The 18,095-nt window shown below is 59.8% G+C and overlaps 1 protein-coding gene across 1 annotated transcript; it reads left to right on the forward strand.

The window, feature by feature from the left end:
* The first annotated feature begins 476 nt into the window (after nucleotides 1–476).
* Nucleotides 477–18,015, forward strand: TYK2 (tyrosine kinase 2). The gene is given in 29 exon segments (XM_068664370.1): nucleotides 477–667; nucleotides 2,660–2,721; nucleotides 2,829–3,024; nucleotides 4,157–4,280; nucleotides 5,351–5,495; nucleotides 5,813–5,976; nucleotides 6,250–6,634; nucleotides 6,828–7,019; nucleotides 7,269–7,426; nucleotides 7,525–7,648; nucleotides 8,504–8,696; nucleotides 8,777–8,883; nucleotides 9,189–9,195; nucleotides 9,198–9,364; nucleotides 9,462–9,549; nucleotides 9,639–9,766; nucleotides 10,208–10,343; nucleotides 10,623–10,774; nucleotides 10,890–11,040; nucleotides 11,333–11,376; nucleotides 11,378–11,431; nucleotides 11,744–11,936; nucleotides 12,128–12,246; nucleotides 13,854–13,901; nucleotides 13,903–14,018; nucleotides 15,391–15,508; nucleotides 15,599–15,709; nucleotides 17,103–17,145; nucleotides 17,148–18,015. Coding segments are annotated over 27 exon segments (3,549 nt in total). The 5' UTR covers nucleotides 477–667; nucleotides 2,660–2,721; nucleotides 2,829–2,831; the 3' UTR covers nucleotides 17,237–18,015.
* The last annotated feature ends 80 nt before the right edge of the window (nucleotides 18,016–18,095 follow it).

Below are 18,095 nucleotides of genomic sequence, written 5' to 3' on the forward strand. Positions count from 1 at the left end.
TACCCAGCTGTGCCCCCCCCAATTTGCCCCATAGCCCCCCCATTTCCTCCTGTGCCCCCCAATTTGCCCCCCACACCCCGCAATCCCACCAATTCCCCCCCAATTTGACCCCCCAGCCCCCCCATTTCCACCTTTGCCCCCCCAAATTTGCCCCCTGCCCCCCAATTTGCCCCCCCACCCCCCAATTCCACCAATTTGCCCCCCAGCCCCCCACATCCTCCTGTGCCTCCAATTTGCCCCCCCACCCCCCCAATTCCACCAATTCCCCCCCAATTTGCCCCCATCCTCCCCCCATTTCCCCCTCTGCCCCCCCCCCCCCCCAATTTGCCCCCATTCAGCTGCGCCCAAGCCCCGGCTGTGGCCACGCCCCCTTCTCTAGGCCACGCCCCCATCACCCAAGACCACGCCCACATGCTTAGGCCACGCCCACTCACCGCAGGCCACGCCCCCTCCTGCGGCGCTCGCCCCCGCCCACGGGGCTCAGGCGGGTGGCGTGGCCCCGTGGCGCCGGCTGGCCAATAGCAACGCGCGTCTCATGGGGCCCAATGGGAGGCGGCGTCTCTGCGGGACCCACGGAGCCGGAACCGCGGCCGGGCCGGCGGGGAGCGGGGCCGGGACCGGGACCGGAAGCGGAACTGGGACCGGAAGCGGAACCGGACCGGGGCCGGTGTGTGAGGGGCTCGGGGGGGGGCGCTGGGGGGCTGCGGGGGGGGGGAGGCAGGGCCGGGGGGGGCGGGGAGAGGGGGATTTGGGGCGGGGGCGGGGCTGGGGGGGGGAATTGGGGGATTTGGGGGGGGGTTTATGGGGTCGGGGGGGGATTTGTGGGGCCGGGGGGGGGTGTTATGGGGCTGGAGGGGAGTTGTGGGGCCAAGGGGGGGGGTTCTGGGGCCGGGGGGGGGTTATGGGGCTGGGGGTGGTTTATAGGGCTGGGGGGGCAATGTGGGGTAGAGGGGAGTTGTGGGGTGGGAGGGGGGGATATGGGGCCAAGGGGGAATTTGTGGGGTCGGGGGGGTTTATGGGGCCGGAATGGGGTTGTGGGGCCAAGGGGGGGGACATGGGGTTGAGAGGGGGTTTGTGGGGCCGGGGGGGGATATGGGGCTGTGGGGGGCAATGTGTAGGGTGGAGGGGAGTTGTGGGGTGGGAGGGGGGGATATGGGGCCGAGGGGGGATTTGTGGGGTCTGGGGGTTTATGTGGCTGGAGGGGGTTGTGGGGCCAAGGGGGGGGATATGGGGTTGAGAGGGGGTTTGTGGGGCCGGGGGGGACACATGGGGCTGGGGGGGGGGGCAATGTGTAGGGTGGAGGGGAGTTGTGGGGTGGGAGGGGGGATTTGTGGGGCTGGGGGGAGTTGTGGGGCCAGGGGAGGAATGTGGGGCTGAGGGGAAGTGGAGGGGGACGGGGGGTGATGGAGGGTCGGGGGGGGCAGTTGTGGGGTTGATTGGATTGGTGGGGCTGGGGGGGAGGTATAGGGCCGGGGGGGATTTGTGGGGGTGAAGGGGGGTGGATGTGGGGCTGAGGGGGAGTTGTGGGGTTGGGGGGGGGGGTGGGGGCGCAGGATATGGGGGTCTTCAGGGTGTGGGGCCGGGGGGGGGTCAGAGCAGTTGTGGCTGTGATGTGAGGGGGGCTGGGGCTGTCAGGTCTGTGGGGTCAGGATTTGGGGAGCTTTGGGGTCAGGACCTGGGGGCTCAGGATCGGGGGGGATTTGGGGTCAGGATTTGGGGAGCTTTGGGGTCAGGATCTGGGGGGCTCAGGATCGGGGGGGCTTTGGGGTCAGGGTTTGGGGAGCTTTGGGGCCAGGACCTGGGGGCTCAGGATCAGGGGGGTATTGGGGTCAGGATTTGGAGGCTCAGGACTTGGAGGGCTTTGGGGTCAGGATTTGGGGAGCTTTGGGGTCAGGACCTGGGGGTTCAGGATCTGGGGGGCTTTGGGGTCAGGATCTGGGGTGCTGGGACTTCAACCCCATGGCCATCCCCCATTTTGGGGCCTGGGGGGCCCTAACATCCCAAATCCCCCCTTATCCCTAGAAACGGGGTCACCAGCGGCCGGCCCCGTCCCTCCCCCCCCCCCTCCTGCCCGCGACCTTTGAGCCGCGGCCTCCTGGGGCTGCCGACCTCGAACGGGGCCTCTTGCGGGAGCAAAAAGAGGCGAAACCACCCCAAAAGTTGCCCTGAGCTCGCTCAGAGCCCTGCTTGACCTGCAGGCACCCAAAGTGAAGTATTTTGGGGGCAAAACCTGGTTATTTGGCGTCTTTAAGCACTGGAACACCTCGAGAAGCCCACCTTGAGCCTTTTTAGGGCTGAAAACTCCAGATTTTTGGGGGTTTTCCCTATTGGGCTGGGTCACAGCTCCGTGTCCGTCCTTGTCCCTATAGAAGAGGGGGGTCCGGAGCTGCGGGGTGCGGGCAGCTCGGGGTCCTGGTGCTGAGCTGCGACCCGAACCCTTTTCCTTGGCAGAAAAGAGGAAAAAAACAACAATTTGGGCAAATTTGCAGCGAGAAATGTGCTCGGGGACCTCGGGGAAAGAGGCGGGGGCTGAGTTTGGGGTGGCAGCGATGCCCCTGGGGTGGGGAGCGATGCTCCTGGGGTGGGAACCGCGATCCTGCACCCCCTTGGGGGGGGTCCACGGATTAATTGTCACCCCAAAATCTTCACCCCCCCGCAGGGAACGCCGGCGCCGCCGCTCCCAGGGGACCAGCTCCGCGTTATGCTCCAGCTGACGGCGAGGTGGGTGCCCGGGGGGAGGTGAGGGGGTGCTCCCGGTGCCCCCTTACCCCCTCCCCGTCCCCGTTAACCCCATTAACCCCATTAACCCCGTTCCCCTCGCCCCACAGGAGATGTCTCTGTGCCAGTGCGCGGTGAAGCACAGCGAGTCGGAGCCCGAGGGCTGCTGCTCCCCCCCCGGCGGCGGCGGCAGCCTCAAAATTTCCCTGCACTGGGGAGGCCCCGAGGAGCGCGAGCGATGCCAGAGCTACACGCAGGGCACGCCGAGCGCCGAGGAGATCTGCATCGACCTCGCCCGGCGCATCGGTGAGCCCGGCGCCGTTCCCCTCCGCTTGCACCACCTCGTCCCGAGCTTTTTGGTACCCCCCAGCTCCCCTTTTTGCTCCTAAAAAGCGGCTTTTTGGTCACGAGCCCGCTGGGGCGAGGCGATGTGGGAGTTTCAGAGCGCTGCCTTCAGCCCTAACCCCGTCTCCACGGGCTGTGGTGGTTTTTTTTGGGGTGGGGGCGGCCGAGCTGCACCCCAACTGCTCTTTCCCTCCCCCTCCTCAAAGAAAAATGGGGAGAAATACGACAAAAAGGGGTCAAGGGTTGAGAAGAGGAGGGGGAGATGGTGCTGTAATTACCGTGATGGGCAAAACGGGCTCGGAGTGGGGAGGCCGGGAGATTAATTGCTAATTGCTAACGAGCTAGAGACGTGAGAAGCGAAGGGAAGGAACCAAAAGCGCCTTCCCCCAACCAACCACTTCCACCTCCTCCCCCCCCCCGAGTGGGGAAAGGGGGGAACAAACGGGGGCTGCGGTCAGGCTGCAGCGCTTCTCCTCCTCTCCTCCTCGCTCCCTCTCGTTCCCCGTGCCGTGGGGTCCCTCCCCCGGATCCTGGGGGGGCTTCCCGCAGGCAGCAGCTGCAGGATTTGTGGGTCTGGGGGCTTCTCACAAAGACTCGGTGTCTTTTTGAGCCCCGATTTGCTGGAGCAGGCTGCATCTCTCCCCGTGTTGCCCAAATGCTCTCGCTTTTGGTCTCAAAAACCCTCGTTTTGGGTCTCCCACGGGTTTCCCGTGGCATCTGCACCGTGCTGAGGCTCCTGCGCCCAGCTGGCTTCCCCGGCAGGATGGAAAGCGTGGGGCTGGCTTCAAATGAGGCCCAGATGCCCGTGTCCCTGTTTATCAGCACTTTTAGGGGCAGCAGATGCCCGTGTCCCCCCCTCCCAGCACCTCTCTGCTGCCTCTGACATTTAGGAAGGGTGCTGGGGAGGAGGAAAGCTCCGTCCCCGGGCGCCTCGCTCGCTGCCCCCGCTGTCAGCAGCGTGCCCGGGGGCTGCGCCACCAGGAATCTGGCAGCTAGGAGGGAGCAGCAAAGATTTTTTTATCATTTTATTATTTTTTTAATGTTTTCTGCTGTGAATTCGTGCCTGAGGCTCCTGGCCGCCTTGTCTTCGCAGGCATCACGCCGCTCTGCTACAGCCTCTTCGCGCTCTACGACCCCCAGAGCAGGACCTGGCTGCCCCCCAACCACGTCTTCAACATCGGCAAGGACACCAACCTCAGCCTGCTCTTCCGCATGAGGTGAGGGCGCTCGATGAGCTTCTGGAAGCAGCCGGGTGCCTTTTTGAACACAATAAATAAACCCCGAGCTTTGCCGGGGTTGTTCTGGCTTCCTCCTGCACCCCCGCAGGGCGGGCAGCTGGTGGAGCAGCCTGGAGACGTGCCCGAGGTTGGCACGGGCTCAGCTAAATCCAGCCCCTGAAGGAGCAAACCAGGAGCTGGATGGGTTTGGAGCCTGCAAACCCATTTTTCCTCGGTTGGAAAAATGATTTTTTTTGGTCCTGGGGCTCCTCTGCTCGTGTCTCTGCTGCCCTGCTCAGCCCCAGTCCCCCCAAAGGCAACGTTTTTTTGCCCCCTGTGGGCCGTGACTCCGTTTCCTGACCTCTCGGCGAGGTTTTCAGGCTCCCTGGTGATCCCTGAGCTCACTGCTGCTTTTCCTCCTGCCGGCAGTCTCGCTGGGGGAGCCTTTTTTAGGCTGAGCTGTCAGGGTGAAGGTAAAAATATGGGGAGGAACAGCCTGGGGATGCTTTAGCTCCTGCCCGATGCCTTCGAAGCGACTCCTGCGGCTCCTCCTGCCTCCTGGGGGGCTGGGAAGGAGCTGATGCTTCCCTCTGCTCGTCCTCGTGTGGGAAATATTGGGAAATTTGGCATGGGAAGATCGTTGTGCCCTCTAGGAACGGGCTGGGTGCTGCAAAAAGCCCCGGGCAGCAGAGCAGGGCAAAGGTTTTGAGTCCTCGCGGCACCTCCAGCCGCAGAATCGACCCATGGCTCTCAACCTGCAGCCAACCCGCCTCGTTTTTGGGGGACACCGAGTCCCTTCTGCCCCGTTTTTGGAGCTGGATGTGGTTTTTGGGGTTGAGAGGAGGGGAAAAGCGCCTCGAGGACGTGCCTGGTTCTCAGGTCAGGGTTTAAAAGCGGTTTTGGCGGCGTGGTTTGCCCTAAAAACCTGCTGGGAACCCGTGCAGCCGCCCGCGTGCTCCTTCCTCACCCCCCATCCTCTTGGAGTCATCGTTAGGGGGATTTTGGGGTGAAAACAGAGCATTTTCTGTGTCGGTGAGCGGGGATGACCCCGTCCCGGTGCCCTGCTGCAGGTACTACTTTCGGAACTGGCACGGGATGAACGAGAAGGAGCCGGCCGTCTACCGCAACGCGCCGCGGCCCAGCGAGACCCCCGACGAGAGGCTTCAGGGGGGGGCCGTGCTCGACAAAGCGTCCTTCGAGTACCTCTTCGAGCAGGTGAGGGCTGAGGACGGCTTCTGGACCGGCCTGATCCTGGTCGGGCTGGGATCGGGGCCACCCAAGGGCTCAGCCCGTTCGTCAGCGGCTGTTTCCCCAACTTTGGGCGCTTTGTGGAAAGGGCAAACACAGCTGGGGGCCTGCCAGGGCCCTCAAAGCTTTTTTTTTTTATCCAGCTGGGCTGAGGGGATCCTGTTACAGCATTAAAAAATAACAAAAAATAACGTGGGAAACAAATAATATAGGAAAAGCAGCCCCAGAGCTCGCTGTTTGTTTTTTTTTCCCCATTGTTGAACTTTCTTCCTCCTCCTCGCCAGGGGAAGTCTGAATTCATCAACGACGTCGCGTCCCTGCGGGACCTGCAGACGGAGCAGGAGATCCAGAGGTTCAAAAACGAAAGCCTGGGCATGGCCGTGCTGCACCTCTCTCACATCGCCATCAAGAAGGGCATCTCCCTGGAGGAAGTGGCCAGGAAATACAGGTGAGCGCCTGGCTCTGGTGCCAAAAAGCTGGAAATTTTTTGCTTTTCTGTGCTTTTCCGAAGGGTTTCTCCTGCTCTGCCAGCAGGCTGCTGCAAGAGGGCAGCAGGAACCAGCGCAGAGGGGGCTGCCTGCTTGGCTCCGTGCCCTCATTTTCCCTTTTCCAGCCAATTTTCGGAGCTGCCGGGGCAGCGCAGCCTGCTGGGGGCTGCTCAGGGCACGATCCCAGCACCAAGTTTATTTTCCTGAGCCGTTTTTTCCTCCCTTTTGTGCAGCTTCAAGGACTGCATCCCGCGCTCCTTCTACCGCCAGATCCAGCAGAACAACTACCTGACCAAATTCCGCATGAAAACCGTCTTCAAGAAATTCGTGCAGCGTTTCCAGCGCCACACGGTCAGCGCGGGGAAGCTGACGGAGCAGGACATCATGTACAAGTACCTGGCCACCCTGGAACACCTCGCGCCCCGTTTCGGCAGCGAGCTTTACCCCGTGCTCTCCTTGGAGACCTCCTCCGAGGGCGAGAAGGCGCCGCTCTACGTCAACGGGGGCCACGCGCCGGCGGAGCACGGCCACGCACTGCTCCCCAAGGACCCCCCCGTGACCCACGAGGTCCTCGTCACCGGCACGAGTGGCATCCAGTGGCGGCCCGTGCCTCCCGAGGTAGGTTAGCCCTCGGGGTTTTGGCCACGGAGGTGGGATGAGGTGAAAACCGCACGCTCCCGGGCTTTGCTGCTGCCTCGTGTGCGGTTTGGAGACCAAATGGGGCTTGGGGATCCCTTCCAGTTCATCCCAGTTTGGCCACCGGGCTTCGAGTGGTGCCGTTCCCCCATTCCCTTTGTCCTTGGCCCCGCAGAGCGTCGAGGCCGTCGCCCACCGAGGTTATTTCGGGAGGAAAAACCGAAGCAAGGAGCCGGAGCCCCGGGGGCCGCGCCAAACGGAGCCCAGCGAGCCCAAGTGGGCGCATTTCTGCCACTTCCGAGAGATCACGCACGTCGTCATCAAGGACTGCAGGGTCAGCATCAACCGGCAGGACAACCAGTGCCTGGTGAGCACCTCCACCCCGTCCCGACACCCCTGGGGGGCTCTGGGGGCTGCAAGGGGGCAGCAAGAAGAAGAAAATGGGAAAAAATCCTCTTTTTTTTCCCCTCTGGGGACGACGCGGAGAGGAACGAGGGTTTTTCCACAATTTTTTTTCCCCTCCCTGAGTTCTTCGCTCTCTCCTCGGTCTGGCTAGGACAGGGGGAGGATTTGGGGTGATTTCCTCTCAATTTGGCTGCTTCCTCGTGCCCCCCAGGAGGTGCTCCTCCCGTCCTACGAGAGCGCCCTGTCCCTGGTCTCGCTGGTGGACGGCTACTTCCGACTGACGGCCGACTCCAGCCACTACCTGTGCCACGAAGTTGCGCCTCCACGGCTCGTCATGAGCATCCTCAACGGCATCCACGGCCCCATGCAGTACGTCCCGTGTCCCCTCCCGTGTCCCGCAGCGTCCCAGGGGACGTCCCGGGGCTTTGGGGTTTGTCTCGAGCCTCTCCCCTTTCTCCCCTCGTTAGGGAGGAATTCGTTTTCGCCAAGCTGCGGCGGGAGGAGCAGGAGGAGGGGCTCTACATCATCCGCTGGAGCGTCCTGGATTTCAACAGGATGATTCTGTCCGTGGTCAAACGGGGCCACCAGCAGGTAGGGCGGGCGTCCCGGCGCCTGGTGGGCTTCCCCGGGGAGGATTGGTGCTCCAGAGGGGAAATCTGCGAGCTGGAAACTTGCTTTTTGCTGCTTTTGGGTCGTGTCTGGGCTCAGCCAGCGGAGTTTCCATGCAGGAGGGTGAAGGGAGCAGCTTTGAGGTGGAGCAGCCTGCGCTTTTGGTGCTGAATCCCTGCAGTTTTGGGTCCTGATCCTGTTGCTGCTAAATCCCTGCAGTTTTAGGTCCTGCTCCTGTGGCTGCTAAATCCCTGCAGTTTTGGGTCCTGTTTCTGCTAAATGCCTGCAGCTTTGTGTCCTGCTCTTTTTGCTGCTGAATCCCCACAGTTTTGGGTCCTGCTCCAGTTCCTGCTAAATCCCTGCAGTTTTGGGGCCTGCTCTTTTTGCTGCTAAACCCCTGCGGTTTTGTGTCCTGCTCTTCTTGCTGCTAAATTCTCGCAGTTTTGGGTCCTGCTCCTGTTGCTGCTAAATCCCTCAGTTTGAAATCCCTGCACTTTTGGGTCCTGCTCTTTTTGCTACTAAATCCCTCCAGTTTTGGGTCCTGCTCCTGTTCCTGCTAAACCCCTGCAGTTTTGGGTCCTGTTTCTGCTAAATCCCTGCAATTTTGAAACCCCTGCAGTTTTCTGTCCTGCTCTTTTTGCTGCTAAACCCCTTCTGTTTTGCTGACCTGCTCAGCAAACCAGGGAAGGGGAACGGCTCCGTTTGCTCGCCCAGCAAGGGGCAGGCAGAACCGTGAGCTCTGGGCGGTGCCGACCCCATTAGGAGTGGGGTCAGAGCTGCCAAACTTTGGGTCCCGGAGCTCCGCCACCCATCCTGACTCCTCCTGCCCTCCCTCAGGGCCCCGGGGCGCAGGGGGCTTTGAAATACCGGCAGTTCCGCATCCAGAAGAAGGGAAATTCCTTCGTGCTGGAGGGCTGGGACCGCGAATTCCCCACTCTGCGCGAGCTCCTGGACGTCCTCAAGGGCTGCACCCTCAAATCCGGCGAGGAGAGCTTCACGGTGAAGAGGTGCTGCCCGCCCAAACCAGGAGGTAGGGGGGCGGCTCTCCTCCTCCCCCGGGAGCGAGGGGGACCGGGCGGTTTCTGAAGGCTCCGTTCCTTCTTCTGGCAGAGATCTCGGACCTGCTGATCACGTGGAAGGTGAAGGACAGCACGAAGCAGATCCTAAACCTGACCCAGCTCAGCTTCCACCAGATCCGCAAGAACGAGATCACGCAGGTCAGTGGGTTTTGGGGACAGGGCACGCGGATTTTGGGGATGGGGCACACGGAGGATCCCGAATTCCCAGTCAGGGCATGCCACCAAACCCCCGCCACCATGCGAGGGAAGGACAGAGACATATTTTAGGGTTGCTTCAGCACTTTATTCCCTCCCTCTGCAAGGAGGAGGCGAAGCAAAGCAGCAGCACGGGCGGCTCAGGGCACAATTCCTTCCCTGCCACCCACAGCCCCAGCTGGGGGGGATGGGGAGAGCGTTGGGGGGAGCCCTGCTGGGGCTCATTTTCCTTCTCCCTCTGCCCTCAGCGAGCCCACCTGGGCAGGGCACCCGCACCAACATCTACGACGGCGTCCTCAACGTCTGCAGCACCGCCGGGGCCGACGACGAGGCCGAGTACTTCTCCAGCGAGCCCAACAACAACAGCAGGGAGCTGCACGTGGTGCTCAAAGTCCTGGACCCCAGCCACCGAGACATCGCCCTGGTGAGCCCCACGATCTTCTTGAGCGTTGATCCACATCCCTGGGCAGCTTCGTGGTGCTCCCCAGCTTCCTGATCTCTTTTTTTTTTCCTTTTTCCAGGCGTTTTTCGAGACGGCCAGCCTGATGAGCCAAGTGTCCCACGTCCACCTGGCCTTCGTGCACGGCGTCTGCGTGCGGGGCTCTGAGAGTGAGTCCTGGGCTGCCCTCCCGTTGCCGTTCCTAGGGCTGGATTTCGGGGCTGCTGGCCCCAAAACGGACCCCTCTTTGTGTTCCCAGATATCATGGTGGAGGAATTCGTAGAGCACGGCCCTCTGGACGTGCTGCTGCGCAAGGAGAAGGGCCGGGTCACCGTGAGCTGGAAGATCACCGTGGCCAAGCAGCTGGCGAGCGCCCTGAGCTACCTGGTGAGGGGCTGGGGCCACGCTGGTGGGCACAGCGGGGAGGATTGGTCCCTTTGCTCAGCTCTCCGAGCAGATAAATGTGTTTTTTTAGCGTAATAACCTGTCCCTTCTCCCTCTGTCATGGAGCTGAGCGCTTTTGTGGGGACCCAAAACGCTGGAGCTGCTCCGGAGCTTCAGCTGGGGGCTGTGGGGCTGGGAAGGAGAGGAGGAGGAGGAGGAAGCTGCTTCTTCTGCTTGCTGGGCTTCTGGCCAGCAGCTCAGGAAGGCGTGAGCTGCGCTGGGTAATCCCCAGGCTCCGGATTTGCCCCCAGGCTCCAGCTTTGTGCGGAGGGATGAGGACAGAGGCAGGGAGGGGACGGAAGGCGGGGGCCGGGAGCGCGGCGGCGGTTTTGTTTCCCCGGCGTTCCTCCTCTCTTGACCCTCTTTGTCTCCTCGTTTCCCTAGGAGGACAAGAACCTGGTGCACGGCAACGTGTGCGCCAAGAACATTCTGCTGGCCAGGAAGGGGCTGGAGGACGGCTCCCTGCCCTTCGTGAAGCTCAGCGACCCCGGGGTCAGCTTCACGGTGCTGTCTCGAGAAGGTACCGCGCCCTGCGGGGCTCCCTGGGCCGGGCAGGGCCGGGCCCAGGCTTGTTGGGAGCTGGTGGATGATTTTCCACCTCCTGCGGCTAGCCAAAAGCGTGGGTGATGCCTGAGCTGCTCTGGCAACGCCCGCCTGCCTTCCAGCCCTCAATTTTGGGCGCTGGAGAGGTTTTGATGCCAACCTCGTGGCGGCAGCCGGCTTGAAAGCTGATCCCATGGGGTTGGGGTTGTGTCCTGTTTTGGCTGACCCCCATCCCCGTGCCTTCTCCTTCCCAAAGAGCGCGTGGATCGCATCCCCTGGATCGCCCCCGAGTGCGTGCAGGACATGGGGAACCTCAGCACGGCCGCCGACAAGTGGAGCTTCGGCACCACGCTGCTGGAGATCTGCTTCGACGCCGACGTCCCCCTCAAGGAGCGCACGCCTTCCGAGGTGACAAAGGGGACAGCAGGGACAGTTTTGGTTTCCCTCATCCTCACAGCTTTGAGCCTCTCTGTGGCTGCGGGCACGTCCGTGACCTGTTTTTTTTTTCCTTTTCTCCCCCCAGAAAGAGCGTTTCTACGAGAAGAGGCACCGCCTGCCCGAGCCGTCCTGCAAGGAGCTGGCCACGCTGATCTCGCAGTGCCTCAGCTACGCGCCCAGCGAGCGCCCGTCCTTCCGAACCATCCTCCGGGACCTCACCCAGCTCCAGCCCCACAGTGAGGCCCTGCCCTTCCCTCCCCTCCCCTGCCCTTCCCCTCCCCTGCCCTTCCCTCCACAGCTTCTTCCCAGCACTGGTTTTGGGCACAGCCGCAGCCAGCGTCTGTTTTTGGGAGCTCGCAGCTTCAATAATGGTGTGAGCCCTGCCCACGGGGCTCTTTGCTCCCCTCCCTGGCCAATTTTTGTCGGGGAGCAAAGCCCCAGAGCAGAAATTTATCTCCCAGGCTGCAAGGGGAGGAGCAGAAGGAGCTCAGAGCTCGGCTGGCCCCTGATCTCTCCTGTTTTTTGCAGACCTCGTGGATGTCACCTCCGTCAACCCCGACTTCCCCGTGTCCCGACCCCACCGTCTTCCAGAAGCGCTACCTGAAGAAGATCCGCGAGCTGGGGGAGGTGAGGATGGATCCCCCAAAGACACCGAGGTCTTTTTGGGTGGGCTGGGACACGCGGAGGGGCTGGGACCCCCTCGGATGTTCCCTTTGCAGCATCCACGCATGATTTATACGCTCCCATCCCCTCTGGGAGCAGCGGCCTCTTTCTGCCCAGATTTCCCCAAAAATCTGCACCTGAACGAGGCTCAAAAGCTTTTATTTTCAACCCATTTCCACCGTGGCTGTTCCCTCTGCCCAAAAACCTCCCTGGCCTGCCTGGGGGAAGCGGGGAACGGTGCCGGTGGTGCCCCCAATCCCTGCTCCAACCCCCCAGGGGCATTTCGGCAAGGTGAGCCTCTACTGCTACGACCCCACCAACGACGGCACGGGCGAGATGGTGGCCGTCAAATCCCTAAAGGCCGGCTGCAGCCAGCAGCTGCTGGCCAGCTGGAAGAGAGAGATCGAGATCCTCAAGACGCTCTACCACGAAAACATCGTCAAGTACAAGGGCTGCTGCAGCGAGCAGGGTAAGGAGGAGCTGCGAGGAGGGCGCAAACCCAGCTTCAAGGCTCTGTTTTTTGGAGCCTGAACGCGTTCTGCTCAATCCCCATCAGCCCAGGTGGCGGGGAGGCTCAAAACGCAATTTTTGGGGTGTTTCTCCTCCCCCTGGGTGTTTTTTTTGGGGTTTCTGCCTCACCTCCTGCTGCTCCTCGGCCAGGGGAGAAGATCGTGCAGCTGATCATGGAGTACGTGCCGCTGGGCAGCCTGCGCGACTACCTGCCCAAGCACAACGTCAGCCTGGCGCACATCCTGCTCTTCGCCCAGCAGATCTGCGAGGTAAAAGGCTCCCACCTCTGCTGGGGCGTCCCCGAAATGGGGAAAAACCTTGGGGAAAAAGCACAGCGAGAGCTGGCCGGGCTCCCTGCCCCCTTGAATCTTCACCTCCCTTTTGGTCTCCCCCTAAATGGCTCTAAGTCCCGTTTTCTCTCCCCAAAATGGTTCCAATCCCCTTTTTCCTCCCCAAACTGCCTGTAATGTCCCTCTAAACTGTCTCAAACTGCCCCCTTTCTCCCCCCATATATCCTTGATATAGGGAAAACCTTGGGGTAAAAGCACAGCAAGAGCTGGCCGGGCTCCCTGCTTCCTTGAACCTCTGCCTCCCTTTTGGTCTCCCCCTAAATGGCTCCAAGTCCCATTTTCCCTCCCCAAAATGGTTCCAATCCCCTTTTTCCTCCCCAAACTGCCTCCAAAGCCCCCCTTCTCCCCACTTAAATGCCTCTTGATATAGGGAAAAACCTTGGGGTAAAAGCATGGCGAGACCTGCTGAGCTCCCTGCCTCCACCTCCTTTTTGCTCCAATCCTAAATGTCTCGAAGTCCCGTTTTCTCTCCCGAAAACGGTTCCAATCCCCTTTTTCCTCCCCAAACTGCCTCTAAAGCCCCTCTAAACTGCCTCAAACTGCCCCCCCCATATATCCTTGATATAGGGAAAACCTTGGGGTAAAAGCACAGCAAGAGCTGGCCGGGCTCCCTTCCCCCTTGAACCTCCGCCTCTCTTTTGGTCTCCCCCTAAATGGCTCTAAGTCCCGTTTTTTCTCCCCAAAATGGTTCCAATCCACTTTTTCCTCCCCAAATTGCCTCCAAAGCCCCACTTCTCCCCAAATAAATGCCTCTTGATATAGGGGAAAAACCTTGGGGTAAAAGCATGGCGAGACCTGGCTGGGCTCCCTGCCTCCACCTCCCTTTTGCTCCAATCCTAAATGTCTCTAAGTCCCGTTTTCTCTCCCCAAAATGGTTCCAGTCTGTTTTTTCCTCCCCAAACTGCCTCTAAAGCCTCTCTAAACTGCCTCAAACTGCCCCTTTCTCCCCACATATATCCTTGATATAGGGAAAACCTTGGGGTAAAAGCATGGCGAGACCTGGCTGAGCTCCCTGCCTCCACCTCCCTTTCGCTCCACCCCTAAATGTCTCTAAGTCCCGTTTTCTCTCCCAAAACGGTTCCGATCCCCTTTTTCCTCCCCAGATTGCCTCTGAAGCCCCCCTTCTCCCCAAATAAATGCCTCTTGATATAGGGAAAAACCTTGGGTAAAAGCATGGTGAGACCTGGCTGGGCTCCCTGCCTCCACCTCCCTTTTGCTCCAATCCTAAATGTCTCTAAGTCCCGTTTTCTCTCCCAAAATGGTTCCAGTCTGTTTTTTCCTCCCCAAACTGCCTCTAAAGCCTCTCTAAACTGCCTCAAACTGCCCCCTTTCTCCCCCCCATATATCCTTGATATAGGGAAAACCTTGGGTAAAAGCATGGTGAGACCTGGCTGAGCTCCCTGCCTCCACCTCCCTTTTGCTCCAATCCTAAATGTCTCTAAGTCCCGTTTTCTCTCCCCAAAACGGTTCCAATCCCCTTTTTCCTCCCCACGCCCCCTCTAAGCCCGTTTTCCCCCCCGTCGCAGGGCATGGCCTACCTGCACTCGCTGCACTACATCCACAGGGACCTCGCCTGCCCGCAACGTGCTGCTGGAGAACGAGAACGTGGTGAAGATCGGCGACTTCGGCCTGGCCAAAGCCATCCCTGAGGGCCACGAGTACTACCGCGTCTGCGAGGACGGGGACAGCCCGTCTTCTGGTGAGCGCCGCCACCCCAATTCTGGCCCCGTTGGGTCCCCAATTGTGTGGCCCTGTTGTGGTCTCGATTGTGGCCCCGTTGGGTCTCGATTGTGGCCCCGTTGGGTCCCCAGTTGTGGCCCGATTGCGGCCCCATTGGGTCCCCAATTGTGGCCCTATTGTGGTCCCAATTGTGGCCCCGTTGGGTCCCCAGTTGTGGCCCCATTGGGCCCTCATTGTGGTCTTGATTGTGGCCCCAGTGGGTCCCCAATTGTGGCCCCATTGTGGCCTCATTGGGCCCTCATTGTGGTCCCGATTGTGGCCCTGTTGGGTCCCTGATTGTGGCCCCATTGGGTCCCCAGTTGTGCCCCCATTGTGGTCTCGATTGTGGCCCCATTGGGTCCCCGATTGTGTCCCCATTGGGTCCTGCTTGTGATCTCGTGTCCCTGTTGGGCCCCAATTGGGTCCCGATTGTGGCCCCATGGGGTCCCCAGTTGTGGCCCCATTGTGTCTCCATTGGGCCCCAATTGTGGCCCCGTTGGGTCCCGATTGTGGTCTTGTTGTGTCCCTGTTGGGCCTCATTGGGCCCCGATTGTGGCTCCCTTGTGGCCCCGTTGGGTCCCAATTGTGGCCCCATTGAGCTCCGGTTGGGTCCCCAATTGTGGCTCCATTGTGGCCCCATTGAGCCCTGATTGTGTCCCCGTTGGGTCCCTGTTGAGTTCCCATTGGGTCCCAATCATGGCCCCGATTGTGTCCCCATTGTGGCCCTGTTGGTTCCCCAGTTGTGGCTCCTTGTGGCCCCGTTGGGTCCCTTTTGAGTCCCAATTGTGGCCCCATTGGGCTCTGTGTCCCTATCGTGTCCCTATCGTGTCCCTGTTGAGTCCCTGTTGCGGCCCCATTGGGCCCCAATTGTGTCCCTGTTGAGTCCCCATTGTGACCCCATTGGGTCCCAAGCATGGCCCCGTTGGGTCCCCGATTGTGGCTCCCTTGTGGCCCCGTTGGGTCCCTTTTGAGTCCCAATTGTGGCCCCATTGGGTCCCAGTTGAGTCCCTGTTGCAGCCCTATTGGGTCCCATTGTGCCGCTGTTGGGCCCTGATTGTGGCCCTATTGTGACCCCCCTTGAGTCCCCATTGTGGCCCCATTGGGTCCCTGTTGAGTCCCAGTTGTGACCCCATTGTGTCCCTATTGTGGCCCCACTGTGCCCCCCTTGTGCCCTGATTGTGGCCCCATTGGGTCCCTGTTGAGTCCCTGTTGCAGCTTATTGGGTCCCATTTTGCCCTCATTGTGCCCTGATTGTGTCCCTATTGTGACCCCACTAAATCCCCGTTGTGTCCCCAATCCCCCGTTGTGTCCCCAATCCCCCGTTGCCCCCCCGTTGCCCCCCAGGTACGCCGTGGAGTGCCTCAAGGAGTGCAAATTCTACTACGCCTCCGACGTCTGGTCCTTTGGGGTGACCCTCTACGAGCTCCTGACGCGCTGCGACCCCGCTCAGAGCCCTCCCGTGGTGGGTTTGGGGTTTGGGGCCGGGGATCCCGGGGTGGGGGGGGGGCACGATCCCGATGCCGGTTTCCTCACCCCAAATCCTGTCCCGTAGAAATTCATCGAGCTGATCGGGGCCACGCAGGGGCAGATGACGGTGCTGAGGCTGATCGAGCTGCTGGATCGAGGGAAGAGGCTGCCCAGCCCCAAAGACTGTCCCTGCGAGGTAAATCCCCTTTTACAACCCCAAAAGTCCCCACGTGGGACGAGGGAACAGACAGAAACGGGGCCTGCCCAGCCACCCCGTTAAAACCCCCTCCATGTTTTTTTTAGGGCCCTGACCCTTTTTTTGAGCTTTTTTTCACAAAACCCCATTAAATTGTCACCCTTACATGGGTTTTTTAGGACCCTGACCCTTTTTTTGATTTTTTTTTCCCCCTCAACCCCATTAAATCATTGCCCCTCCATGGATTTTTAGGACCATAACCCTTATTTTGAGCTTTTTTTCACCAAAACCCCATTAAATTGTCACCCTTACGTGGGATTTTTAGGGCCTGACCCTTTTTTTGAGCTTATCTTCCCTTCCACCCCATTAAATCGTTGCCCCTCCATGGGTTTTTTAGGACCCTGACAATTTTTTTGAGCTTTTTTTCACCTCAACCCCATTAAATTGTCACCCTTACATGGTTTTTTTTAGGGCCCTGACCCTTTTTTGGAGCTTGTTTTCACCTCAACCCCATTAAATTGTCACCCTTACATGGGTTTTTTAGGACCCTGACCCTTTTTTTGATTTTTTTTTTTTCACCTCAACCCCATTAAATCATCGCCCCTCCATGGATTTTTAGGAGCCTGACCCTTTTTTTTGAGCTTATCTTCCTTTCCACCCCATTAAATTGTCACCCTTCCATGGGATTTTTAGGGCCTTGACCCTTTTTTGATTTTTTTTTCCCCCTCAACCCCATTAAATCATTGCCCCTCCATGGATTTTTAGGACCATAACCCTTATTTTGAGCTTTTTTTCACCAAAACCCCATTAAATTGTCACCCTTACATGGTGTTTTTAGGGCCCTGACCCTTTTTTGAGCTCTCTTCCCCTCAACCCCATTAAATCGTCAACCCTCCATGGACTTTTAGGGCCCTGACCCTTGTTTTGATTTTTTTTTCACCTCAACTCCATTAAATTGTCACCCTTCCATGTTTTTTTTAGGACCCTGTCCCTTTTTTGAGCTTTTCTTCCCTTCCACCCCATTAAATTGTCACCCTTGGGTGTTTTTTTTGGGGACCCTGACCCTTTTTTGGAACTTTTTTTCCTCTCAACCCCATTACATCATTGCCCCTCCATGGGTTTTTTAGGGCCCTGACCCTTTTTTGGAGCTTTTTTCACCTCAACCCCATTAAATCGTCAACCCTGGGTGTTGTTTTTTTTTAGGGCCCTTCCCCTTTTTTGAGCATTTTTTCCCTTACCCCATTAAATCCTCACCCCGGGTGTTTTTTTTTTTTGCTTTTTCCCCTTTTTTCAACCTTTTTCCCCCCACCCCATTACCTCCTCACCCCTGGCTGTTCTTTTTTTCACCCCCAGCCCCCTTTTTTTAACCATTTTCCCCTTTTTTTTTCCCCAGATCTACCGCCTGATGAAGAACTGCTGGGAGGCCGAGGCCTCGTTCCGCCGGCCTTCCCAAACCTCGTCCCGATCCTAAAAACCTTCCACGAAAAATACCGCGCCCAGGCCCCCTCCGTCTTCAGCCTCTGCTGAGGGGGGGGGGGACACATTTAGGGCCCCCCAGCCCCTTTAGGGCCGGGAGACCCCATCTTAGGGTTTTTTTCCCCTTTTTTTGGGGGTGGGTTTTAGGGCAGTAGGGCAGGACCGGGTTTCGCTCCGTTTTTTTTTGGGGTTTTGGGGCCTGTCGCCGCCGTGCCTCTTTTTTCACCCCCCCCTTTTTTTGTCCTCGCCTTATTTCCCCCCCCCCACCCTACACACCAAAATGGGGCCAAACACTGTGAAACGGGACGGGGACGGCCCCAGCCCCTCCGCACCCCCCTTTATGGGGTCCACGTCCCCCCCCTGCCAAAATTTGGGGACCGCCGGGGGCTCCCCCCCGTTACCGTGAGCTTTAGGGGCAAGGGGGGGGGCACCGAGAGGGCACCCACCCCTTCCAACCCCCCCCCGCGACCCCAAAAAGAGGGGGTCAGCGACAGAATTTGGCACTTTATTGCAGTTTGGGGTTTTCCGCTGCGTTTTGGGAGGTGATTTTTAGGGTTGGGGGGGGCGGCGCTGGGTCTCCCCCCCCCAAAGCTTTTTGGGGTGTGGGGGGGTGGTGCTGCCCCGGGAGGGGTTTTTAGGGTCGGACGGAGCTGATTTAGGGGGGATGAGGGGGCTGGTGGCCCCCCCACACCTCGAAATGTGCAAAAAGGGGGGGGGCTGCTCCGCCCCAAAACCCTTTATTTATTGCCTGCTGTGTGATGCCGCGGCCCCCCCTCCGGCTATGGGGTGGGGGGCGGCTGGGGGGGGCCCCAATAAAGGTTGTAACGGCCCCGGCTGCTCTGCCTGCCTTATGGGGGGGGTAATGGGGTCTGTGCCCCTCCCAGTAATGGGGTGGGGGGGTTATGGGGTG

Source organism: Anas acuta, chromosome 32 (assembly GCF_963932015.1).
Source record: "Anas acuta chromosome 32, bAnaAcu1.1, whole genome shotgun sequence".
NCBI lineage: Eukaryota > Metazoa > Chordata > Aves > Anseriformes > Anatidae > Anas > Anas acuta.